The sequence below is a fragment of the Nelumbo nucifera genome, chromosome 5 (genome assembly GCF_055504915.1).
Source record: "Nelumbo nucifera cultivar China Antique chromosome 5, China Antique-T2T, whole genome shotgun sequence".
NCBI lineage: Eukaryota > Viridiplantae > Streptophyta > Magnoliopsida > Proteales > Nelumbonaceae > Nelumbo > Nelumbo nucifera.
In genome coordinates this window covers 38,372,339-38,399,204 of record NC_142653.1, presented here as the reverse complement: position 1 = coordinate 38,399,204, position 26,866 = coordinate 38,372,339, and the positions used below count along the sequence as shown (strand labels likewise).

The 26,866-nt window shown below is 38.5% G+C and overlaps 1 protein-coding gene across 2 annotated transcripts; it reads right to left on the bottom strand.

Moving 5' to 3' along the window:
• Nucleotides 1-2,682: 2,682 nt before the first annotated feature.
• Nucleotides 2,683-22,475, bottom strand: EDA14 (embryo sac development arrest 14). 2 transcript variants are annotated; one of them, XM_010272019.3, is made up of 10 exons: nucleotides 22,213-22,475; nucleotides 17,553-17,707; nucleotides 17,379-17,469; nucleotides 17,140-17,231; nucleotides 16,826-16,919; nucleotides 16,659-16,738; nucleotides 11,120-11,203; nucleotides 3,257-3,356; nucleotides 3,071-3,168; nucleotides 2,683-2,950 (listed from the first exon to the last, which is right to left on the bottom strand). In XM_010272019.3, the coding sequence occupies exons 2-9, from the start codon at nucleotides 17,606-17,608 to the stop codon at nucleotides 3,076-3,078; spliced, it is 690 nt and encodes a 229-aa protein (XP_010270321.1). In that variant the 5' UTR covers nucleotides 17,609-17,707; nucleotides 22,213-22,475; the 3' UTR covers nucleotides 2,683-2,950; nucleotides 3,071-3,075. The 2 variants fall into 2 exon arrangements, with proteins under 2 accessions (XP_010270321.1, XP_088744822.1); XM_088888696.1 differs by having other exon boundaries at nucleotides 3,071-3,189; nucleotides 22,213-22,467.
• Between the last annotated feature and the right edge of the window lie 4,391 nt (nucleotides 22,476-26,866).

The following is a 26,866-nucleotide window of genomic DNA, read 5'->3' as shown; positions in this document are numbered from 1 at the left end:
AACCCGTTGATCTAGGTAGTCAAATCATTGATCTGTTCAATAGTTTTTTACCATTTTTTATTTTAATTATTTATAACTTTTTTGTCAAAATGGACCATCCATTTGAACTGAATAGCTGAATCGTCGATCCAAAAACCAATGGCCAGAATGATTCCAATTCCAAGTTTTAAAGCATTGTGTGCAAGATAACCAGTTTTGGTTTCTCTCTCTCGATAGACCAAATACTTCGTCTTCTGCAACTGATATTTTAGTTCCTACTATATATCGTATACCGAATTAGTCAATGAAATACTTTTTGCCTTCAAATTTCAAAATATTTGTTAGATTATAAAAAGCTAAAAGAGAGATGAATATAAATTTGATCATTTTGATGGGAGGTGGAAGTGAACCTGCATTTTTGGATTTGGAATTTGTATTCCGCGACGAACGACCCAATAGAGATCCGAGTTCATCTGCCAAAGAGAAACGTGATAGACTGAAGCTTCACCGTTGCCATAAATAAAGACAAGACAAGACACCAATAGAGATTAGTAGCAAATTAAATAAAGACAAGGCAAGACAAGACACCAGGACCAGAGTTCGCATCCAATCCTCTTTCCTATGTTCATTTGGCTGATTATGTCCGTACGATCTCTAAATGGGATCGGGTAAGGATGTCAATGGATCGGGCTAAGCGGGCTAAGTTCTAAACCCACACCGGTCCTACCGGGTTACAATCATGTCAGCCTTAACCAGATGTTGGGTCGGATTTGGGTTGAGATGGCCCATGCCGAACCGACCTACACCTACTGTCATTAGGGCTACAAATTGGGCTGGGTGAGGTCAGGTTGAGGCCAATCCTAGCCCAATCCTAAGTTCTAAACCTTAACCTTAACCCAATTTGACCTTCAACTCGACCAACCCAATCCTAACCCTAACCCTAATCCTAACTAAATTCCTTCAACCCTAACCCAACCCGAAGTCAATTTCGGGTTGGGCCCAACCCAACCTTCTCCCATCCCTTAAAACCTCATAAAATTTTTTGATTTTAGATCTTAACTTTCACTACATATATTAATTCTATGTTTCATTATTATTTGTTTGTTGATGTTTTTTTCTTTTTTGTTCTTTTGATACAAAATTCAAAAAAAAAAGTGTTAAAAATAAATATATTTTATTATGAGTTATGGCTTACGATAGATCTTTCTTGGGCGACAAACAACATAAAGGAGACGAAGAATAAAATTTTCAAAAAGCACAAAATAATGTTATTAAAGTTTTAGTCTTTCTCATTAGGATTAAGTGAAGTGATCATCTTAAAAGAAATACATGATAGTATGTGGCGGGGGTTATACAAATATCATGAATCTAAACAAATCAATGTATATTATATATTGCAAATAACATATATTTATATATGATATACTATAGAGTCAAGTTCAGATTGATTCGAATTGGCTAAAGAATCAACTCTAACCCAACCCAAAATAAAATCGAATTCATGAATTTCAATCATAACCTTAACCTGACCCAAACCAATCCAACCTTTACTGGTTGGGTTAAGGTTGGGTTCGGGCCTTGCAGCCTTAACTCTCATTGCCACATTGAAATACTCGCGAAAATAAGTTTGATCGAGTATATGTGTAAGTTGGGTTTGGGTCAGATTTGCTATATCCTCTGCATTTAATAGGTATTTGGTACCGTGGCTGTTTTTAACGAGGTGTTGTCTTGCTTTTGGATGGCACGTCTTCCAATTGCACGGACGGTGTCGACGTCGTTCCAGTTAAGACTGAGTTATGTGGCCACGTAGGAGCCACAATACCTCCTCACTGGAGGAAATGTCGGAAATATCACCTCGTTGTTGCAAAAAATACCGGCATCTTGCTCAAAATATCCTTTGGGTGTTTGAGTGGTTGTGAATTATGCCGATTCTAAGGTGTTTTTGTTTCTGCTCGTTTATCACTTAAAACTAACTAAATACGTTTTTTTACCAATAAAGCATAATCTCTTGGATCTCCTGCCCACGTTTATCACACATGGAGAACGGGTACCTAGATCAGATGAAACCAAATATTGGGTATCAGAGTCGAGACGAGTCAGATATCAAATAATTCTTGCAAATTTTCCATCCCTACAATGAAATAGGTTCAAAAGGCTGCCAAATGGACTGGAACAAGGGATCAATTGCATTGGGACCAAGCTGACTAGGGGTTTATGTTTTCTCTTTGTTTGAAGGTTAGCTAAGGCTAGCCTCCCTACTTCGACTCTCCTGCTTTGAATCTTTGATGTACACTCCTTTTCCTTCTGATCTGATTAATAATTCAGTGGTATCTCATGAGAACAAAAAAATAGAGATTGAATTGCTACAAGATTAAATGGAGATAACTAATGGACATTTCAATGAGAATCAAATTCGTAATTTGATTTTTTTATATTTAAAAAAATTCAAAATATACAAAAATTTAGAGGGTCCTACTCAGAAGAGTGGAGGGGCTGCTGAATATCATCTATCTATGGGCTAATAAAACTAATCCACAAAACAAAACAAAAAAAAAAAAAATTGTCTCACAACAATAGGAAGATGGGGACCATGAAAACAGAAGTCCCGACTCCCCCCGGAGACTTTGGCCCACTGAAATAGAACGTGAGCAGGAATTGACGAAGACAACGCTGGAAACATTAGCACCCTATTGGACAAGTTCATACAAGTCGACAATCTCTTTAATTAATAATGTATATTTATATTTGTTGCTACTGTTGTCAATTGCCATCAAGCAATCATGTTCATACAGCTCCGAGAAAAAGAAAAACGAGAGAGAGAAAGAGAGAGAGAGAGGATCCTGAGTTATCCTGTCAGTTCATTTTTCTATCTGCTCCATAGTTTGGTCAAACCGGGGAAATGAAATAAAGCCTCGAGAAATCATGGGCCTTGGATAGACAGGGTTTTGATTTCATCCAGCTCCAAACTCCCCTGTAACAACATTTTTTTCATACAACTTCAGAACTAGCAGTGGTCAGTGGTCACCAAAAGGAGTTAAAAATTAGCGTCTTAGCAGATACAATGAAATACTGCATTGCTGCCAAGCCATACCTTCATCAGCGTTTCCTTTCCATTCGCCATTTATATACAGGTCTCGAGGTTGGATTGACAATTTCATCATCATGGAGTTTGCGTTTCCGACCCTTTTTCTGTTTGAAAAATATGACGAACTAGAAAATATAAACTAATGATTCCCAACTCTTAGAAATGACAACAGAAATCAAATGACAACTTTACCTGCAATTCTTTCTGCAAGGTCATGTCCATGTATAGTTTCTCCAAATCGTTTACTCTCTTCTTCCTATCCTCAAGTCTCTTGTAAGCAGCAGCTGTTCTCCTGCATATGGAAGACTACGACTTGTCATATTAACAAAAACCTCGGCTTGAGTGGCAATTTGGTCATTTTTTATAGTTGGGAATTTTCCCTTTATATTAAAAAGTATAACCTTGATGAGAAATATATGTTAGACAAATAACCAATACAAAAACAAGGTGGAATTTAGGGATTATGTCATGAAATGAATGGTTTAATTTCCAACATAATCTCCACTCGGCAGAAGTAGGAGTCCTGAATAGCATCAGCTATATTAGGTTCAGAGCAACCATCCAGTTTCAAAATAGGCTACATTAGAGAATCTGCAGGTTTTGATCCAAGATTATCATTGTAGTAAATCAAGTACATATTTGTGTTGGATAAAATAAAAAGAAGGAAGTCAAAGGAAGGGAAAGGTTTGTATAGGTTTCCCAACCTTTCCCTACCTTTTGTTTCAAACCAAATATAGCCTGAGGGACTCAAGTCCTTGAGCTCAAATTCTTTTGCCAAAAAGACCTTTTAGCTGCTCTATGTCTTAGCACAATCACCTATAACCACTAGATAATCAATGTAAATGATGTATAGTGGTCAAACTTATTATCCTTCTGACAACAATTTAATCAGCCTGATTACAAAACCCAAATTCTGCACAGCAAAACTGAACTTCTCAAACTAAGCCCCAGGAGATTATTTGAGTCCATAAATAGCATATTTTAAGCTTTCACACCTGCCCCTCCTATCCTAATAGCCTGATCCCTAGTGCATTGTCATGTACACTTTTCCTTAAGCTCTCTATGTAGGAAATTATTCTTTACAATGATGTGATATAGGGACCAAGATTAGTTGGCAATAAGGAGAAACCGCTCAAATTGGATTTATCTTCACCAGTGGTGCAAACATCTCCTAGTAGTCACTTTCGTGAGTTTGTGTAAAACCTTTAACTAGTCTTGCCTTATATCAAATCTACCATCAACTTTATTTTTGATAATGAAAACCTACCTGCATCCCATAGACTTCTGTTATAGGGAGATCAATGAACCTCTGCTCCTCACTTCCCACTTAAAGCAAGGCAATAAAATCAATAAAAGATTTAAATAAAAATAATAAGGAAAAACTTGGGTATTGTAGCATATGATACTAGCTCCGTAATAACTTGCCATGTTTTGTATCATGAATGTTAAGAGTAAGGTCCTACCATAGAGCTACCTGCTACCCCCAACTAATATATTAGTTCAGTCAAAATTACTTTCAATAGATTGTTATACTAATGCCATTTAATCTACTAATAAAGAATGCCAAGTATTTCTGTCAACATCAGCTCATTAAGGACTGATCAAAAAAATACATTAGCTGGTTAATGTTCACTTGTCATGGTGAATTTTGGTATAGGAAACCTGCTAGATGGTATATATATATATATATATCCAATACGACTAACTAAAGCTGTAAGGAAGCAATGGACTGGTTTTCCCTTTTCATTGAAGGGGCTTTACAGTCAAAGATTTACAAGTTAGAGGCAGACAAAAGTAAAAAGAAGTTATAGTGCAGAAAGAAAGGAAAATGTAAAAAGGGAGATACATTATACTGTATGAGTTCTTCGGCCATGAAAAAAAAACCCAGGAAACATGCATTCCAGAGAGTAGAAAAGGTGAGGGATGGAGGAGGTTCTTGGGGTTCTGAATGAGGTATTGAAGCTTTAAGAAGGAAAAGAGAAAAGTGACGTCTCTGATGAAGTGAAGAAAAACAATAAAGTGGCAAACAAAGCTGCTGTAGAAGATGCTGGTTCTTCTGAAGAATTGCTAGGGACAAGGAAAACAATTGGTTCTATTAAAATGGTGACAAGTTTTGAGAAAGAAATTTGGCAACATAAGCTACTGAGCAACCACAGGACTGGAAGAAAGTAGATGATAAAGGGATTGACGATTCAAGGGGCGATAATAATTACCCCTTTTAGTAAGCGGCTTTGGTTGATATGGTGGACGTTGTAGAAGTGAATGCAGTAAAATTCCCTTCCGATCAAGGAAACTTTATGACGTCGAAATGGGGTCCACTTTCAAATGAGTAGATATATGAAGTAGAGGATGAACTTCTCGTTTGTATCATTGGTCTTTTGTTCCATCTGTCGAAAGAAGTCCTCAAATCAGTTGCTTCAGTTTGTGGTGCATTGGTTTGACTGGACCTGGTCCATCTGTAATGGGTTGGACTGGACCTGGTCCATTGATAGATTGAACAGTTTGTGGTGCATTGATTTGACTGGACCTGGTCCATCTGTAATGGGTTGGACTGGACCTGGTCCATTGATAGATTGGACAGTTTGTGGTGCATTGGTTCGTATCATTGGTCTTTTGGAGTATTGAACCAGTCCAGAACTAATGGTCCAAATTATTTATTGGGTTGACTGGACCTGGTCCATCTGTAATGGATTTAGAATGAGTCATTTGAACCAATATCCAGCCCATTGATAGACGATAAGAATACAGGTGTCAATGGACCGGGGTTGAATTGGAACAAATCTAAATTAAAACCATTTTGAATAGATTGGACAGTCCAGTCATTGAATTGGACCAGTCCAAAATGGTCCAAAGTGTTCACCGGATTGGATCGGTACAAATCTAAATTAAAACCAATTTGAATAGATTGGACAGTCCAGTCATTGAATTGGACCAGTCCAAAATGGTCCAAAGTGTTCACTGGATTGGATTGGACCCGGTCCTTTTGTAATGGACTCATATTGGACCAAATCTGGTCCAATTGACACCCTAATACACTCGGCAGCCATTAGCTTGAGTGGAGAAAAACCAGAAAGGTCCCAAGGAAGATACAAGTGCTTGCTGACCAGATGAGCTTCTCTGTGTGGTTGGCACGGCCATTGAAGCTACCTTGTTGAAAGATGCTCACAAAGAGGAAGACAAAGGGATTGAACAAGAAACTCTACATGGCAGGAAACAAGTGGATAGTTCAAATTTGATTTGCACTTACATGAATTTGGAAAGACAAAATTTGGGTAAAGGAAAAGATAACCAAACAGGGGAGTTTTCTTCAGGGTCAAGAAAACCAGGGGAGTTGGCAAGTGCCTAGTCACTTGCTCAGATGTTGACCAGTGGTATTTCGACTTCTAGCAATGCACAAAGTGCCAAAATGTTAAGTGGGAGGAAGGGCTGAAGAGGTGACATTTTAAATTGTCACGTGAGGGAGAAGGAAATGAGTTTGGTATGTTTAACTCAATGAATTTTAAGGATGGGCATTTGGAACACATTAGAGGGGAGCAGTGTTGTGTGACGATGGATGATAACTTGTGTACCTATCATCATCTATCTCAAAGCAATTAACAGAAACTTGTGCATCTTGGTGGAGTTTCACAATTAGAAGAGTTTTTCAAGAAGAATTTGTATTCAAAGATGCCAAGAGGAAGGGTGTAACCCACCGATATTGACTCACTAACCCATTTGCCACCCATGTTAGAGGGTCAGAGTGGGTCACAACCCTCTTTGACCCTGACCCACCCTAAACCACCCATTTGACCCTCTAATTTAAATGCATAAAAACATAAAACAATATACTAAATATCAATAAAAAAGAGGAAGGGTGTAACTTTCAAAAAGTTTACTTCAGGGAAGATCAAAGGAGCAGGTAAGAGGAGTCTTAAAAAATGGGAGTGGGTATTAATGAGTTCCACTCATGAAGATGGATTGATCGTAGTGAATGGTATGACATCCTGAACAAGATTTCTGTTAATGAAAACCAGGCGCAGGTTAGGACTGTTACAGGAGTAGAAACATTGGATACAAAGGCAACATGTTGGAAATGCAGTTGTTCCCTTAAGGGCAACATTGTTTGAAATGCAGTTGAATCCAGGGAGCTGCATGGTAGAATTGTGAAGGCAAGATGGTGGGTGTGAAAGGAGTGAGAAAGAAGGAGATTGATTCAGAAGCTATCAATTCCCAGAAGAATATTGAGGGGCAATCCGGCAGATATTCGAAATCATTAGCAGGGAAAGATTGGAGGAATGAACATTATGAGGAAATAGAGGGGAGTGAAATGTCTAAGTATTCAAAATGAACTGATGATGTCTAGGATAAGGCGGACAATGTGTAGTTTTCTGAAGTATTCATAGGAAATTTGGGAAGGATTTAGGAAGAAAAAAACGTAAAATTCCGTCTGAAGAATTTAACAGAAGTGATGCTTCTTTAGTGAACTTGAAAAGGCTGGAAGGATTTAATGGTGATCAATTGGTTCATGTTACACAAGGTTTTTCACCACTTGAAGGGTTTATTGCAGTCTGTCCTTGTAGTAAATAGAAAAGGTACTACAAAAGGGAGGCAATAAAGGAGAAAACAAAAACTAAGAACAGCCAAAGAATCAGTTGCATTGTGGATCATCTAGAAAAAGGGATTGAGATGGAAAGACAAGGAACTGATTCAGCTATCCAAAAAGAAAACAACTATATCAAATATAGAAGAGAGTCAGAGAGCTAAGGTTGAACCAGAAGAAGAGAAAGAGGAAAAGGAGGATAATGAGGATATAGAGACCGATCAAATGATGAGTTAGGAAAGCGGAAGGGAGTATGGACCTAGACAATGCGGAAATTAAAGTCCATGTGTTGGGATTATATGTTATTGGAGAAGAGGGATTTCCAGGAAAGATCCAGGAATTGGAGAAGTATGTATTGAGCGAGGAAAGTTGGAAAGGGAAAGCTATCTGGGAAGGTTATTGGGGCTAGATATCTTGTCACCTTGTTGTGTACTCAGTTCTTTTTTCTCTTTTCTCTTTTCACTTTAACATTTTTTTTCTTTTTACTACCAAAAAAATGCTGTCTTGTTGCATTGCATTAACTTTTCTCCAAGGAGGTCAAATATTTTATGCAGTGAGTAATTTGTGGAAAATCCTGTCTGTAGTTGAGTTGCTGGAAAACAGAGAAATAATTGTTTTATAGGTGTATCAAAAGCTCCTAAATTATTTCCCTAGTTGACTTTTAACATGGCTGCATGCATATATGTGAACATATATAAGAAGAATGCATCTGGAAAAGTGCATGCCATCACTTGGATGTTTAGAATCATCAAAATGGTGATCTTTCTCTGTCAAATGCCATAAATGATTATCCCACTCTTAGACATACTTCTTTTGTCCATTCACATAGAGGCATTAGTTCCCTGATTTTCCTATAATAAAGTCGCACACAAAATCCATTTCAAGGCCACCTTCCCTTGGAAGAAACTCCACATTAATCTTATAAAGGTCAATGAGCAATGCCATGCACAATATAATCCATATAAATGATATCATTCATGTGATAATATGAAAAAATATTAAATAACATGTTGCTGCAATTAGCCCATAATAGGATTTCCAATCTAAGGCTTTTTTAAGATAATAAAAAAAAATAATTAAAAGAAAATACATAATACAAACTAGCCAACCCTTCCAAAACTAAACCAACACCTAAACATGAAACCATACAACTCAAACCCAGCACCCAAAACCAAAAACCAACCAACAACTGCAAAAGCAAAAAGCACGATACCCGACGCCCTCTTCACCCACGGCAAAGGACTCACAAGCCAGACTTAAGACTTTCCTCTCCCTCCCCTACCAGAATCTGCCACCTTTTTCAGCTTCCTATTTACTGGGATGCCCCCAAAGTTAAACCCTTCATCTGCTTAATCCAAAGAAATAGTTCCTTCTTCCTCGTCCTCATCACTTGACCCTGCGTTTTCACAGCCTCCATCTCCTGTTCCAACTGCTTGAAAGTCTCTCCTGCAAAATCTTCCCCTCCCAAGAAAAAATAAACCTAATTTCTTCGCAACAAAAGAAACCTTCTTCACCCAAACGTCCATCCTCTCATCACCTCTTAACCGACCGTTCTCTGACTCACTACCAACTTTCCTTTTGTCTCTATCTCCAGAGCTGCTTGCCTCCACATCCCCAGCCACATGATCTTCTCCACCACTTCTTGAATGCGACGTAGATGGAGCTGAGTCCACCCCCACATTGCCCCTCATCTCTGGGGTGTCGGACACTGTGAAGAGAGGCAACTCCACCCATCCCGAATTCTGCACCATGACTCCTTGAATGCAACGTAGATGGAGCTGAGTCTGCCCCCACATTGTCCCCCATCTCTGGGATGTCAGACACTGTGAATAGAGGCAACCCCACCCCTCCCAAATTCTGCACCACTACCTCCAGTTCATATTCGTCCCTACTTACACACCCAACCAGATCCAACAAACATTATGCTTTTTCCCCTGAACATTTACACGTAACTCTTAGCCCTGCTTTTTACATGCAAGTTTAGCTGATATAAGTCTCTTCAGGTTCCTCACTACATTTTCATTAAGCTTGAGCCTCCTTGGGGTCGTAGCTTCCATTAAATGCTCTCAAGCGGACGTCGCAAGCACCACCACTTGCCCAGGTGAAATGCCACCAAATTCATCAACCAAATGCACCTTAAACAGGTTGGATCCCCAATTTGAGCCATCACCACATGCGGCTAACTGTAAACCTAGAACCCAGATCAAGATACCCTGTGACGACTTGGGCCCCAACGATGGCAATGAATTTGAAATTGAGGAGAGGATGGGAAAACGCTCTCCTCCAGTCCAGTAGGGCCCATCTTCTCTGCTAACGGGATTACCGCCAACACCACCACCTCTGTTCTCCCCTATTCAGGAAGGCGAACCTCCATCTCACCATTGGGAACAAAGCCTCCCCCTGACAAAACGACCGCTTTCTCCTCCCATGAACCCCACTCCATCTCTGAAATCCGGGGAAAATTCTAACCCTTACTCTTCTAAACGAAGCAAATGGAGCTTGAGATTGGCCCCCAACCCCTCCGACACTTTCAGCCACCGAATGACCCACAAAACTACCAGAAGCCTTCTCCTCCACATCCACCACCGCCCACCTTAGACCACGATTTTGACATGCACCTAAAGAACCAGGGCCTTCCACGACCACCCTTGTTGAAAACACCTCCCCTAAGACCTCTAGCGACATCGTCTTAGGAAGGTCACAGGAAGCTTTAGGCCATACCACTAATCGAACAGCCTCTAAATCTTTCCATTGAAGATTCTCGAGAGCTACCTCCACGAAGACACAAATGACATTGCCCAGCTCTCTGAATGTGCTCCAACACCAGGCATGGAGCGGAACACCATAGAACCGAACTCTCCATTTTTGAAACCCCTCAAAAATGCAAACCCTCTCCACTCCTGGCGTCCAAAGGTCCAGCTCCAAACACCGACATTACACCACAACGGGGACCTTTCCAACAACCACAGCTTCAACCTCATGCTCTGGCACAAGAAGCACTCTTCCTCCAGCTAAAGATCTGATCTAGAATTTTGTCTTACCTCCCCCACCTTTATCCAACCACCATTGAATTTCTTCACAAGAGACACTTTCTCATGCCACCTCTCCAATCAGACAACTATGAAGGCCCGCTGCGCTCTCTCTGGCTTCCTGACTGATAACGCAAATCCTCACCCTAGACTGCAGGACCTTGACTGAGGCTTTCCCTTCTTCCATAAACCCCAAATCCATGACTGGTTAATGAGATTAAGGCTTCCTACACAATCTTTCTTGGTGACAAATAAATCACTAGTTAATGGGTTTACTTTTTGTGCTACAACCCTCTGGTTATTAAGACTGGCTACCTGTGAACTACTAACCTTGAGCGTTATTGAAACTCAACAGTCAAAGAATTATATGATGCTCATCTAAGCTCATATTATAACTGATGTTTAGATTGGTTAGCACAAAAGATGCAATAAATATGTCATTCTCACCTTTTTATATGATCAGGAATATCCTCTAAGGCAGGTAATTTTCCTCCTTGTGAAGATCGAGATCGTATTTCTTTGGCCTCTTCCCTGTTGAAGAGAAAGAAAGATGTAACATGTCGTCATAAGTTTTAAGTTCATAATAAACAAAAAAGAATTTGCAAATAATATAGACATTTGAAAGAAATTACAACACTCCTAAGATACTTCTCCAGCAATATCATTGTGTACTATCTGTATTTTTTTAATGGCAATCATTCTTACAGAATTCATATGATAATAATATATGGCACTAATCGAAGAAGGTAGTCTCATGTATACTCTTTAGTACTGCAAAGCAAGAGGAGGAGCAACAAAGTAGCAATTCTCAAATGTTATGTACAGGCAGGAGAAGTAGCTTTTTTATTGAATAAAGTAATTACAAATATACTTTAGCATTAAAAATGCTGTTAGAAAAAAGAATACATTAGTTTTTTTATCAACAACAGCAATTACATTAGTTATATAACCATGTTTTGGATTTTCTTTTCTTTTTTTTATAAGCAACAAAAGGAGAATATAAATTAAACATCAAGCTGCACACGAAAAGTACAGCCAAAAAAGCATACAAAGCTGGGCCTCCGAAGAGGCCCTCCACATCTAACAGAGAAAAATAAATACAACAAAGCAAAAACAGCACTGATTACAATTTACACATTAGCATCTAGTCCTGGGCATCCCCAGTCTAAACAAGTTTTCTCAACCCCAGCCTTAGCAAGAGAATCAGCCAATATATTGGCATTCCTTGGCACCCATTTGAATGAGGCATTCAAATCAGCACCTAGAGCTTGATTCTGACTAAAGGTCTGAACTTCCAAGGAGTTTGGTCTTGCCTTGTCATCCAGCCTATAACCATTTGACAGTCACCTTCAACTTCCACATTCCTCAACTCCTACTAACCAACAACTTCAAGCCCTGAACCAAGGCCAAAAGTTCAACTCTAGAAGTATTTCCCTGTCCCACTGGGCCTAAGAAGCTTAGCATGATACTGCCCTCATGGTCTCTAACAACTCCTCCCACCCCAGAGGGCCCTGGGTTTCCAAGGCTCCAACTGTCAAAATTGAGTTTGAGCACCTCTAGACCAATCTACCATCCTTTGTTGTCGAGTATGCTGAAACTCTCATCACCTGCCACTCCCTAAGAAGATCATTGATAGAAACCCCTTGAAAAGCCCCACACATCACCAACCAGTGCACTAGCTTTACTTTGGTAAGTTCAAACACTTCCTCTAAAGTTTTGCACTTTTCTTCAAAAATCCTTGCATTTCTTTCACACCATAAACCCCATAGCACTGCATCACAAATGCATTGCCAAACAACCTTTTGTCTTTGAGTGGAGCCACCAAAAACATCTGATTTGAATAGATCTACTACTGCATCTGGTGCCACCCAAGTTTTTCCAAACAGTGAGAAAGAGCTGGATGTGAGAGGTTTGAGGTATGGAAAAGACGGAAAAGGTAAGAATTCTATGTAGAAACACCAAACCAGATTTGGTATTGTTGGAGGAAACAAAACTGGAAAGTTTGACTTGAGATTGAAACTGGATATTTGGGGAGAGGAGGGTGCATAATGGGTGGACCTACAAGCTTAGGGATGGTCAGGAGGGGTTGGGATAATTTGGAGTTCAGAAGGCTTGTTGATTTATTGGAATTTCTGGAATTCACTTGTGTTACAGCCTTGTAATGTAGACGCATTGCCAGTTTAAAGTAGGTATTTGAGTCTTGATGTTGTTGGTGTGTCATCTAGACAACCAATGTGACAGGATGTAACCTTTGGTTTTAATAAATTTTCTTTCTTGATTCTTCAAAAAAAAAAGAGGAAGAGCTGCCATAGTCTATAAACATAGGGACATTGTAATAGTAGATGATTAGTATTTTCCCCACTCTTCCAGCAAAGAGCACACACATGAGGAGAGAGAGACCAGTGTTTCCATTTCCATTTACTTTAAGGGGGAATCAGGCAACCCCATACCTCTTTAACAGGGAATGGTTGAGCTTCTGAAATGGGAAATAAGAATTGAAAAAAGGAGGCACGCATGAAACAACCATTTGTATCAGGGGTCCAAATTCTCTCATCATTCCCTGATGAAGACAAAACAAAGATTTCAAGAAGGGTTACAAAAGAGACCAGCTCATTTATTTCAAAATCCCTTAAAGACCTTCTTAGACCCAAATCCCAAGCTAAACCATTCTCTCCAAAGGAAAACAAATCTGCAATTGAACTATTTTTAGAGTTGGACAGCCTATAAATTCTCAGAAAGGTTTGAAAAAAACGATAGTCCGCCCCCAAGTATCTTCCCAAAACTTACACTTTGCCCTGAAACCACATCATACTTTATGTCTTGCATGAAAGTAGGCAAAAGAATCAGAATTGACCTCTAGGGGCTTCTCAAAATTGCTCCCCTGGCAGGCCCTGAGTCCCAACCATATGGGTGCAACCAAAAGATGCTTTTGATCACCAAATGCCTTAAAGCCTCTCTTTCCTTTGGGAATCTCCACAACCATTTCCCTAACAAAACCATGTTTTTTCTTAAATTCTACCAATTCCTAAACCTCCCTGCTCTTTAGAAATGCTCGCCTTTTCCCAATTCAACAAATGACTACTCTTACTATCTCCCAGATCCCACAAGAAATCTCTAATGAACTTCTCCAACCTCCTCACCACCTTCCCTGGAGCCCTAAACATAGACAAAAAATTGACTGGGAGATTGGATAAAGTAGTTTTGACCAAAGTGATTCTCCCCCCTTTGGAAATGTAGTTCTTTTTCCAAGATGCCAACCTTTTCCCAAACCTTTCAATAATACTCTCCCAGGACTCCTGTCTTGGGTTACCTCCTAAGGGCAGTCCTAGATATTTAATTGGCCACTCCTTTATCTCACAACCCAACACTTCTGCACACTCCTCCAGCTCTACTCTCTCCAGGCTAAGGCCCACTACACTACATTTCCTCAAATTGGCTTTCAAACTGGAGACTCTCTCAACTAGTTCTAAAATCTTTTTTATAGTCCTAATGTCTTGAACCCCCTTGAACTCACCTAAAATTAAGGTATCATCTGCAAACTAAAGGAGAGACACAACTTTGCTTCCCCTCCCAATTCTAAAACCTCTGAAGATATCCCTTTCATCTGCTCTCTTTAAAAGTTTACTGAAAATCTCTGCCACCAAAGTAAACAACATTGGTGAAAGTGGGTCCCCTTGTCGTAATCCTCTTGAAGCCTTGAAAAAAGCTTTTGGAGAGCCATTGATCAGTATTAAAAAGTGAGTTGTCCCCAAACACCCCATCATCCAGCCTATCCATCTCTAACCAAAACCCATTTGGTCCATCACAAACCATAAGAAAAATTCTAGTCCACATGATCATAGGCCTTTTCCAAGTCCAATTGGAAGACAAAATCTTTGTTCCTTGATTTCTAAAATCCCCCATTGCCTCATTAGCTATTAGGGTCTGACCCAAAATCGTCCTTTGCTTAATGAAAGCTCCTTTTTCCCTTGGATCCACCCAATGAAGAACCTCTTTCGGTCTCACCGAAAGAACCTTAGCCACTATTTTGTAAAGACTTGTAGCAAAGCTAATAGGTCTGAACGCATTTGTAGAGGCAGCCCATACACGCTTTGGGATCGACACAAAGGATGCATTCATTCCTTTTCCCGCTTTTCCTCTCACATAGAATTCATCAAACACTTTCTTTAGATCCCAACACTTATGGTAAAAAGCCATAGTGAAACCATCTGGACCAAGGGCCTTATCACCACTCATACCCATTACAGCCCTCTTAATCTCCTCCAAAGAGAAAAATTCCTCAAGCCTTGTCACCACCTCCGAGGGCAACTTCTCTCACTATAACCCTTCTTCCACCACAGGCCCTTGTGTACACCTTGGTGAGTACAAATCCTTATAATAAGAGACTAAAATGCTCTCAATATTCCCTTTATCCCTAAATTCTTCACCATCAACCACCACACTAGAAATCAGATTTTTCTTCCTTCACCCATTTGCCAACAGGTGGAAAAATTTGCTATTGCCATCCCCCTCCTTTAGGGGTCCGATACACCTGTTTATAGGTGTTTTCAGGAACCCTTTTTTAATGAATAATATAATATATACATATAACTGAAATTTAAAAAACTAAAAAAAAATAAAGGCGCATGGTTTAAAGTACCGATACACAAGGTGCATTGATACTTTGAACCATGGCAGAAAGCACCACCTCACCCCAATATTTCCAGGACATGAAAACAAAGATGTGGGAAACACCATCTCTACATTTTTTGGTACCATCTCTACATATTTGGCTTCACTTTTCTCAGCTTTTGGTTCCACATAGCACCCAGCCCTGTTAAATCCTATTCCACCAACACTAGGGCCAATATTTCCAGGACATGAAAACAAAGATGTGGGAAACACCATATCTACATTTTTTTTTGATAAATGACCATCTCTACATTTTTTTTTTGATACCATCTCTACATACTTGGCTTCGCTTTTCTCAGATTTTTGTTCCACATAGCACCAGGCCCTGTTAAATCCTATTCCACCAACACTAGGGCCAAAACAAATGTAAAAGTCCTAAGAATATATGAAAGCACAGCCAATACCAAAACATACAATGTTGTCATTTGTCAACCAAATACCCATCAAACTTCAATCTGTTGAGAGTTTGTATCAAGAAGGTGCCAAGCATGGCAAATATTCAACTAGAAAAGGTGGAACCTAGAAACATAAGAACCATCTCTTTACTGATAAAAAAAAAAAGCATAAGAACCATCTCTTGCAATAGCAGAAATCAAGAAGACCTCTATCTCCATGTTGGAGTAACTGTCATAAATGATTCTACAAGCTCCCCTAGTCAGAGGCCTCAGAGCAATGACTACAAGAAAGCAAGCTTCTTCAAATAAGTTTGTTTCCCTCTAGGAAAATGGTTCATGATATCATGTCCATGTGAATGCTAGCAATTCTATGTGATTATGCTAATAATCTTTGATTGTCTAAAATGGCCAAAGCATGAAGAGAAAGCTTCTATGATTATCTCCTGTGAGCCATGTTGCAAACATCAACCTCTTTCTTTGTTTCAGAGGATCAAGAGCAATTTACCAGTAAAAATACTTGCTTACTTCAATGATCCAAACCCTAGAAAAGAAGAATTGTATCATCATTTATTACTGTGGCATGAAGTTTTATTGAAGCAAATGTAACACCCTGAGAAATAAAATATATGAGTGCGCAGCCAAAGAAAAAAAAAATACAATCACCAGAAACCTTGAGGAATAGCTACCAAATAAGATAAAACTGTTATTTTATTACTTAACAATTGCATGTATCTCATATGTGAAAAAAGGTGCAACATACGCACATAAATTTGAGATACATCTCTTTAACTACTGTTATCACACAAAAAAGCAAGAGTTACAAAAATAAAACCAAGTAACCATAACCCTGCTTTCAATTTAACATAAATAAAAAAGATAGAATTCTTCCAAGTATAATGTGAGAGTTTAGAAGCCCAAACCTATCTTCAGCATAGTAAATATGTTTGTTTGATGGTTGATCATCAAGGCAATGTAACTCAGCACTTAGCTTTTCAACTTTCTGCAGAAAACAAAGGATTCTTAAGGGTCAAAAAACCAACAATGGGAACAAGTAACCTTTCATACCTATTTGAAAATACGTATTTACCCTTTTTTCACTTTGAACTTTCTGAAGGACATATCCCATATCTTGAGTTTTCATTAGCATGAGCTCCTCTTGAGAGTACTTGTTGGGCTCAATCCTGAAACAGACATATTAGTATAAATTAGGAGGGCGAAGGGGCCAAAAACTATGTTAACAGATACAGCAAGGACACGGCTGCATACAGTACCAGTATGAAAGTTACACTAAAAACTTAAGTATCCAACATGATACAACACCCTTGTACAGGTATCTGGGTATCATAGGCCAAAAAGTTGAGAAAGTGCAACTAGAGAGCAGGAAATTAATGTCTACTTTACCCTGGTTTATGGACTCCATTAATAGTCCTTGTTTTTATCATCTTGAAGTAAAATTCATCTGGGTTCCTGGACGTTGCCTTCTCCTTGAGTTTCTGTAAGACAACCAACAAATGTTACCCAATTAATAAAACCTAAATTCAAGGAACCAATTCCTACATATATGTTGACAGGGAATATAAATATAAATAGAAGAAAATATTAATAGAATAAAATTTGGCAAAAGAAACTTAAATTGATACCCGTAATGTTTCTTCTTTCTTATGAAATGCTCTTGCTCGTATGACATAGTCTTTGTGCTTCTCGAGAAGCCCAAACTTTTTCCTCGAATGCCTGAGAGATTATACAAATCATCATGTAAAGGCCCAGAAAGGTAGAAATGAAAATGCAAATGGAAGAGAAGCATGGTCACTCACGGCTGAGCTCGTTCTTTGTGAGCCCGTCTATTGATAGCATTTCTTAATGATGACATTATAGATCAACTTTCAATTGGGAGGTCAAGAATGAGGGGGTCTTCCCTTTGCAGGCTGAAATTTTCAAGCTTTTTGCAAAATGAAACTTTCAAAGCATGCTGTAAATTTTCAGGAGATAAAAGCAAGATATTAGAACTCATTATTTAGATAGAACTACAAAATCCAAGTTTTATATTGATTACTGAAGTTGATAAGGCAACCATCAACCCTAGATACAAACACTTCATTGAACGCTTAAGTGTTGCCATTTTTTAACTCATTCAAGGAAATGTTTTACCTGTCTAACATTTTATGCCTAGTTGGAGAAAAAAGAACATCTCAAAATCTATCACATGTCAATGGCATATAATACAATGCTTCAAATGCACATAGCATATGTAAAGATAGTAGGAAATAGGAATACTCAAACTAAGTAATTTTGTACATATTAGCAAACTAACTCGGGAATGAACCTAGAACTTCATATGGTGAGTAAAGTCAATAAAGAAAAAGACAATTAATATGAAGCACAAAAACAAAAAAAAATAAGGTAAGGTGTTCACAATTTGTCTTAACTAGATAGCGACCACCTTATACTAAGTATTGGGTCACTTTTCTGATCTACTTTGTTTGACACTTATTAACAATTTATGTTAGGCTTCTTATTTGATTTTTTTTCTTTTGATATATATAAAGGTTTCTTATTTGATTTAAGAGATTAAATCAGGTTTTACTTGTAAACAATAATCCATTTTATTTGAGATTCATTATTTATCAAGTATATCTAATCTGGGTTCTTTAATTAATTTAAAAGATTAAATCGGGTTTAATTTGTAATTGCCAACCTAGTTCATCTAAAAGAATGAGACCCACATCATTGAAAGTCATGATAATAGTCTTTTATTTGAATTAGGAAATTGAATCAAAAATATTAATATGGGCATCACATCTTTTATTCTTTTATTGGTAACCACATGTCTGAAGTTAGCACTTTTTACTAAGAGTGGGTAAACACATGTCTGAGGAAGAAAGCTTAAATTTGAGAGTGTAAAGAACCATCTCTTAATACTCTTTCTTCTCAAGATAGTGTGCCATTTGCCTGAAGTAGAAGCCCTCCGGTCCAAGGTCATTCAGCAGCAGTTGCCAGGATGTAGTTCTATTATTCTTGAACACTAAATTCATGTTTGCATTAATATAATATAACTAGTTCTTGGATTGACTGAATTCATACCTCCAAAATTGAATAAAACAATGATACTTCTAATTTCTTTAACAAACAGGAATGTGTAAATATACAACATAATTTTGAATTCATGCAAATCAAATCTCACATATAAACAGTCTGTGATGGAGAGTTAACGGAAAAGGAGCTGTGCGACAGTTGTCAGAAACAATAGGAGTATTTTAAGACAATACTGAAACAGTAGGGGTATAGTTAGTCAATTTCCTAAACCTTAGGTGTAGTTTAAGAAATTTGCCAAAAAAAAAAAGAAAAAGTGAAAAACAAAGGAAATTTGACTGTTGAGGACTCGAGTGTCAACTAAACAAAACAAATAGGAGATTCAATCCAAGGACTTGCTTTCCAAACCCTAGGGGTCTGTTTGATTGCTGAGAAAGGAATGAGAAAATGGAATATTCCCGAATTATTCTTCCTTTCTTGTGTTTATTTACTGGTAAACAGTGTTTTGGGATGAGAAACAAGAGGGACACGGGATCCCAAAATTAAGTGAGCGGGGTCGCACCAAAACAGTGTGACCCCGGTGAGAAAAGAAAATGCTAAGAAAATGCAAGCTGAGCAATCTAATACAAGGTGGGATGCGGTGTAAAATAGATTCCAATCAGACGAAGAAAAAAGGCATTCCCTCACGAAGGTGGCGCCCTTCGCTTTCAGGCGGCCGAGAAACATCAAAAGAGGAGGAAAAGAGGCGAAATCCGAGATCGGAACTCGAGAGTCAAAATTCCAAATAGAAGGAAGCGACAGGAAACAAAATAGAAGGGCGGTCGTCGTCGTTTTTGATCAATCGATATTTGAGTAACGAGATGGTGGCGACCTCACTATACAGAGGGAACCTACACAGGGCGCCCGACGTCCCTCGGCGATGGCTCATGCCAATCCCTCGCATTTCCCTCAAAGATTTCAGGATTCTCCTCCGCAAACGGGAGAAAGCTCTATCTCTATCTCGCGTTGGAGATAGTGGTTGTTCCAAACAAAACGGAAGAAAGCTCTGTCTCGCTTCTGAGCCCCAATCCCAGCCAACCATCGCCAGGAATTCTGAAGATGCGCCATCCCAGCATGGAACAATTGAACACGCCAAAGATCATAATGAAGCAGACTGCGATCCTCGTGCTGAGCAATCCAGAGAACTCGGTGGCTCTATTGGTGTTGAAAAACCATTTCGGGGGATACTCGACGCCGACGCCGACGACGAATCCGACGATCTCTACCTCATGATGGTTAATTTCGTGTCTCAATGGTTGCCAGCTATCTCAGGACAGTTGAAATCTCTAGCAATTTCGGATTTCTGGATCCAATCTTGCTGGCGACGATCCGAAGTTCTGTCTCTGATTGCTGGCGACAATCAGCTCAAAAAAATTTTCTTGCAAAACAAACACTAGAAAGTGGATTTTCTCACAAAAAATTTCTCAGCAAACAAACACATTATAACTAACTGAGAAAATAAATTTTCCTTTTCTCATCCCAACATTTCTCATCCCATCCTTTCTCAGTCCAATTTTCTCAGCAATCAAACAGACCCTAGATGAATAGATGCCATTAACAAGCGATTTATAGGTACAAACCGTTCTTTGGTCAAGTCAAGGGGCAGAAATCGTTTTCCAATATTCTTCATTGTTTTGTTTTCTTCTTCTTTCGGTGCCATTAAGAAGAGATTTGCATGCTTCTCTTTCTTCAAATTTCAGCCAAAGGCAAAAACCATTTAGAAGAAATCATTTGATTTCATTAGTGTTTCTTCTTCATCTTCTTCTCACTTGAGGATGCCACTTTTTCCAAGTGAAGCAATAACAAGAGCATTCTGCAACATCAAGCTATAGAAAAATTCTCTTTGCATCGAATTAAGCAACGTGACTAGGACAGGTACAAAGGAAACCACATCTAAACCCCCATGGGCTTAAGTGAATTAGGTTCGGTAATGGTTCCTTAAGAAGTTAGATTTATAAAGTTTCAAGAGCTTGAAGATGGAACTATTGTGGTTGTATCATTTGGGGTTGAAGCAAGAGATGGAATAGCACTTTGGCTAGCTGGTATTGGTAGAGAGTCTGTATTATTTCTTTGTCCAGACACCAAGATTAACTTGAAGGAAAAAATATATTTTACAAGTAGTTAAAAATAAGGTCAGACAAATAAAAAATAAGACAGAAAATAGTGACAAGATAACTAGGTTACTATAAAGGTAAGAACTAGAGAGATTGGGCATTAACAAAGATGGAATTAGCTACTGAAGAAATCATCTTTAAGCTTTCTTTTTTCTTATTTCTTTATGGTTTTGGAGAACAACCAGGTGGAGGTGGTGATGGGTCGGGGCTATTCTTCAATGATAAATTGAATTAAAATAATAAAAATAAAATATCCATCCAACAAGTATTAAGTCAAATGAGAAAATGAATGGAAAAGGATGTGAGAAACTAGCTAACATATTGCTGTCATATGCAAATCCATAAGAATATTGTCTGTGGGACAGCCAGATTGGTTACTACTTTTATGACCATAGTAGAACTCATTATAAATACATATATATCAGAAATAGAAACAGTCAATTTCTGTTTAAAACTTTAAATATTCAACTGTTTCACTGATTTGTGAGAAAGAAGCTAGTGGAGTTGATAATTGATTAAAAAGATGAGACCTATTACAGTTGAAAAGGGTTACCAACTGTTTTTTATTTAACTCAGTTCTAATGAAATAATTTGTTGATGAAGCAAATTTACTGAATTATAATACAAACTAGTATACTTCCATACAAAATAATGCTTCGTTGTTAAGTAATGTTTTGAAAAATGAATCAGTTTAATGGTTCTTGCTGCTATACAAAAGTCAGTTATTATTAGAACTGTTTGACTGACGTTGGTAATGTATGTTTTTGAAATGAGTTTCTTCTTTGTAGAGCCATATGCTATGCGCATAAGCTGTGGGTCTCGACTTAATATCCACACCGCTCCAACCAATACACTTTGGTACAAAGATTTTGGTTATACAGGAGGAAGGCCAGCAAATGCATCACCTACAAGTTACATTGCTCCTCCACTTAAAACACTTCGCTATATTGTATTACATTGTTTATAGGTGGGAAAAAAAGAAAAGAAAAACCCCATACACATCATAGTTATGCACATCATGAATGGCTACAGCTATGAGAAAAACTTTGGAAGTTTGGAGCTTAAGAACTTTATCTTAGAATCGATAGTAAAGCCAGGATTTAAACATTCTAATCAATGTTCCTTTGTGTCAAATTACTAGTCATATTCGCACATGTAGAAGCAGAATAGAGCCATCGTTTCTCATTCCTTTTAAGAAAACAGAGAGTGGAAACTCTGATGCTTAATCTTTGGGTCTACTCAGTAATCTCTAACCTCTCAAATGAGAAACACAGTTACAGAGAATACATACGGCAAAGAACGATTCTGGGCAAACTGCTGCTGGAAGTGTCGAATCAAATGAGAGAAGGAAAAACAGAGAACGCCAGAAAGGAGTCACCGCCTCACCGGTCTCCCTGCTGCTACGGCGCCCGGTGGTCGGCGGCCGGCGGGCGAACTGTGATCTGCGAAGACTGAGAAGAAGAGGCGAAGACGAACCGGAAGTAAGTTTCGAGGTAAGAAGAGAGAAACGGGAAGTTCCAAACGCCAAAACCTAACTCATATATAAAAAGTATTATCGTAATTTAATATACGGGTTCGGGATTTATATGCAGACCCACGGTCCCCATCCCCGGTCCGGGGCAAAAGAAATTCCCAAACCCGATCCGTACCGTCCCGTTTGGGGCGGGTCAAATTAAGGATCCGATTTTATGGGGAAAATTGTCAACCTATTCTAGTTTGGGAATGAAACCCAAATCTTTTTTTCATGACCACCGCCATGCAGACATTGTACCAATCGAACAGCATAACTACTGCTTAGGTTCTTCAATCTGGATTTTGATTTCTGCCTTATCGAAAACTTCTAACCAGAATTATCCATTATTATTTCATATTTGTTAAATTTAATTTGTGGGTTTTGATTTTTGGTAGAAATTCTTGATCGAGAGGGCAAATTATATATTCACACTCTTGTTAAAGCTTTTGATCCTGTACTTTGTTGTTTATAAAGGTTTTTGTAACCTCTCTCCCCCTTTATTTTCTTATTTTTTTGTTGTAGAGTCTGATCTGGTGGAAATATTGAAGGTGGATCTTATCGTCGATTGGGTTGCCGACGACAGCTGCACCAATTCTACCGGCTATCAAGCCAGCCACTATCTTGTGCACAAAGGGCATATTTCCCAAATTAAAGTCGAACCATTTTTGATTCATGACATCGTAGAGGCTCATACACACGGTGGAGTATAGTGTTTGTCGTAGGACGGTTGTCGAAATGCCAGAGAAGAGAAGAGGGCAACGACACCTTCTATTTTAATAATCTGAATCCCAACGGCGATGGGACATTGTGAACAGACCAGGCAATATTGACTGCAGGATTTCTAAATTCTAATTTGGAGAGATGAAGGTGATGACTCGCTGTGGCGTCGTTGGACAGAAGTTGCAATGGTTGTCATTGCAAGCCACGATGTTCTTCTCCACTCCAGTAGTGGCGGATGTTCTTCTCTACTTGAGAACATCTCTACGCAAATATAGGGTCAAAATAGTAATTTACTTACTACTTGACACTTTTTCTTAATGTATGGGCAAAACGACTTTTCATGTCTTCATTATGATCTAAGGATGATGACAATTGTAAAAAACAGTAGGGGTACTTCAAATTTGCACCATGCCCCACACTCAAACAACTTTAAGAAATCTAGGTTCCCATAAATGATCTAATATGACATTCTTGCTTTATGTTGGGGTGTCATCAAGTTGATCGTATGATCTAGATTGTTCATACATGTCTGTAAAGGCTGAAACTGAGATCCAATGGTCGATCTTACATGAAAATCACATCTAACGGCTCATATCACTTGATGAGCACATTTATCCTATGAATTCTGGATACAAGTTTTGCATTCGTGTGTTTGATTATGATTTGCACTCTTACCTAATATAAAATTTGTACTTTTGCCTCATTTCCATCTATTAGCATTGCAAATTTTGCAACTAAAATTGATACAAAATTTGCATTACTTCCTCCTACCTCAATTCTCTCATATAAATGCCATTTTAAACGAAGGGTTGGTTGTCTCTGATCATCCGGCCCTTCAAGTAACGTTGCAATCCCAATGAAATTACATAAATCGCAAGGGTAGCCCACTAAGGGACAATCAACCAACTATAAATATTTATGCTCCTATCATACAAGCCCAAGTGGTGGATCCAAAAGTAGAGATCATCTCGGGTACGGTGAGGATCTAGGAACCAAAGCAAAAATGGGTCTTACAAATAACCATGGAGGAACCCAAGAAAAAGTTTAAAAGGGAATTTAATGGGCCAGACACACATATGGGCCAGCCCAATGAAATTGAAGAAGGTGGTGACCCTCTCCGAAGGACAGATAAGGGTAAGAGTCTAATGCAACAACCCAATCCTTGTTAGGACTCTACAAATCATTAGAGTTTCATGAGATATGCTAGAAAAAGCTAACCTTGAAGCTCGCTAGGACTGTTGGCAACAATGAAAACCTTGGCCTGGAATTGCCATGGTCTATGGTGGGCCTCGGCAATTTGGGCTTTAAATTACCACATTAGGTCTCACCACCCTAGCATAATTTTTCTCGTGGAAACAAAAATCACATCTAACAGGATAATTTTTTTTTGCAAAACCAATGTTACATGGATTTGATTACAATAGAGTCGGTTAGATTTTTCGGAGGCTTAGTGGTTGCTTGGAATCAAGATGTATCTATATAGTGTGTTTCAACTTTAAGTCGAATCATAGATACCTGGGTGCATACACTTTTAGCATGAATTTTGGAGGAACACCTTTGTTTATGGAGATCCTTGAAAATGAGTGTAGACAACAAGTCTGGAATACCTTAAAATCCATTGCTTGGTTTATGGATTAGAAGTAGGTAGTCTTTGGCTATTTTAATTAGGTCACTAGTCTCTCTAAGAAGTCAAGTGGAAAACAAAAGGTCAATATAGGAATATATGTTACAATTCTGAAACATGTTTGCCTCTTGCAATCTCATGGAGATTCACAGCCATGGCCCTATTTTCACTTGGTCAAACAAGAGGTATAGTAATGGTCTAATCAAATAGCATCTGGATAAAGTTTTGGTCAATTTAGAATGGTGGACGGCTTTCCCAAAAGTAGTAACTCTCAATGACCCAACGGTGGGCTCGAATCATGGGCCAATAATTCTGGATTTCAACCCCACTGTTGGGAGGGTTTTAGTTCGAGCCAATGTGGCTTTCACACCCAGAGTGTGAGGAAGTTATTAGAAGAGCTTGGGAATCTGCCTCACAGTCAGGTGCTAACCTAGGTCACCACCTTGGCAGATGTCGAATTGGTCTAAAAAAGTGGAATAGAGTCAGCTTTGGTAAAGTCCAAAGAAATATTGCTAGCTTCAGAAAAAAATTAAAGGAAATCACCAAGGCAATGAATGAAGAGCCAGATAGAGAAGTCCTATGGAGGAAAAAATTTTAAATATCCTAGCTTAAAAATTGGGACAGGAATACGCGTTTCTTCCACCAAAGTGTGATCCTCATAAGAAATAGGAACATATTGTTGAGAATTCATAACGAACAGAATGTTTGGGTGCATTCATAAGAGGAAGTCCAAGAGGTAATTATTAAATTTTTCAAAATCTTTATACAACAAGCTCCCTTCTAGATGGATCAAACATTTTGGCAGTTTTGCAATCCACCTTGGATGAAGACACGAAAAGGAGGTTGGATCATCCTCTTAGGAGGGGAGGAAATTAAAAAGGTTGTTTTTGACGTAGGCTCTTTCAAAAGCCCCAAGCTAGATAGATTTTTAGGCCTTTTTTACCAGAAACTCTAGAACATAGCGGGGGTCAGAGTAATAATTACAATTCAATAGTGGTTTGAAGTAGCAGAGTTCCCTAGTAGTGTAAACTTCAAAAGCATTGCGTTAATCCCAAAGTGCAAGTAGCAAGGTTATGACCCAATATCATCCAATCAACTTAACAAATGTCACATATAGAATCTATCTAATTGCTTGGTAAATAGACTTAAAGAAATCATGCCCAGGATCATGGATTAAATGTAGTGTGCCTTCCTCAAAAACATGTACATCTCCAACAATATTATGATAGCTCATTAGGCCTTTCATAAACTCCATACGAGGAAGAAGGGTAAGTCCTTTTCATGGCAATTAGAATTGATTTTAACAAAGCCTATGATAGGCTTGAGTTAAGTTTTATGAATACAATATTGACAATGATTGCCTTTCTTAAGCATTGGTAGAAGCTAATCCAGCACTACATTTCCTCGGTTGAATACACAATAAATATAAATAGAACTCAGAGGGACAAAATCAAACCTTCGAAGGGGCTCAGACAAGGAGTAACGGTAACGCTAAATATCTAGGGGTTCCTACTCTTGTTAGTTACTTTAAATCTTTATTTTCCTCTTGTTTGTAAAAAGAACAAGGCCTAATAGTCAATGTTTGTAAATTGTAACAATTCCCCTCCCCATTAAATCTTTATTTTCCTCTTAAATATATCCTAATCCCTTGTGGCACTCTCTAATAAAGTATAAATTAGATGGGTTGGGTAGGGTTAAGGGTCAACCTAATCTTAGCATAGACCCAAATTAATGTCTAAAAACCCAACCCCAATCTAAATAAATCATTGCACCTTCCCTTGGGTTATCAAGTTTTTCCCTCTATTTAATTTGCTTCTTTCCTTGGCTTTAGGTTTTTCCATTTAATTTAATATAGAGTTGATTAATGGATTATTCTGGTTCAGTAAGAAATAACTTTGTGCGAGTTTCTGGTTATATTCATCAGTTCAGTTTTGGATTTGTTTTTCCTTTTTTTTTTAACTTGGTCGTTAATCTCATTCTAAGCACTTTTTTTTTGCTTTATAGGGCTACAAATGGGAGGTAACCCATTGCCCCAACCCAGGTCTCTGCTATAACTAATTAGATAAGGTATCAACTGAGCCACCATAG

Excerpts from the sequence above, each read along its gene's own strand:
- EDA14 (XM_088888696.1), bottom strand. The coding sequence starts at position 17,608 with ATGTCATCATTAAGAAATGCTATCAATAGACGGGCTCACAAAGAACGA. Across the intron at positions 17,232-17,378 it reads AGAAAGAAGAAACATTACGG|AAACTCAAGGAGAAGGCAAC; the intron begins GTATCAATTTAA and ends GTTGTCTTACAG. Across the intron at positions 3,190-3,256 it reads CCTTGCAGAAAGAATTGCAG|TTCGTCATATTTTTCAAACA; the intron begins GTAAAGTTGTCA and ends TATATTTTCTAG.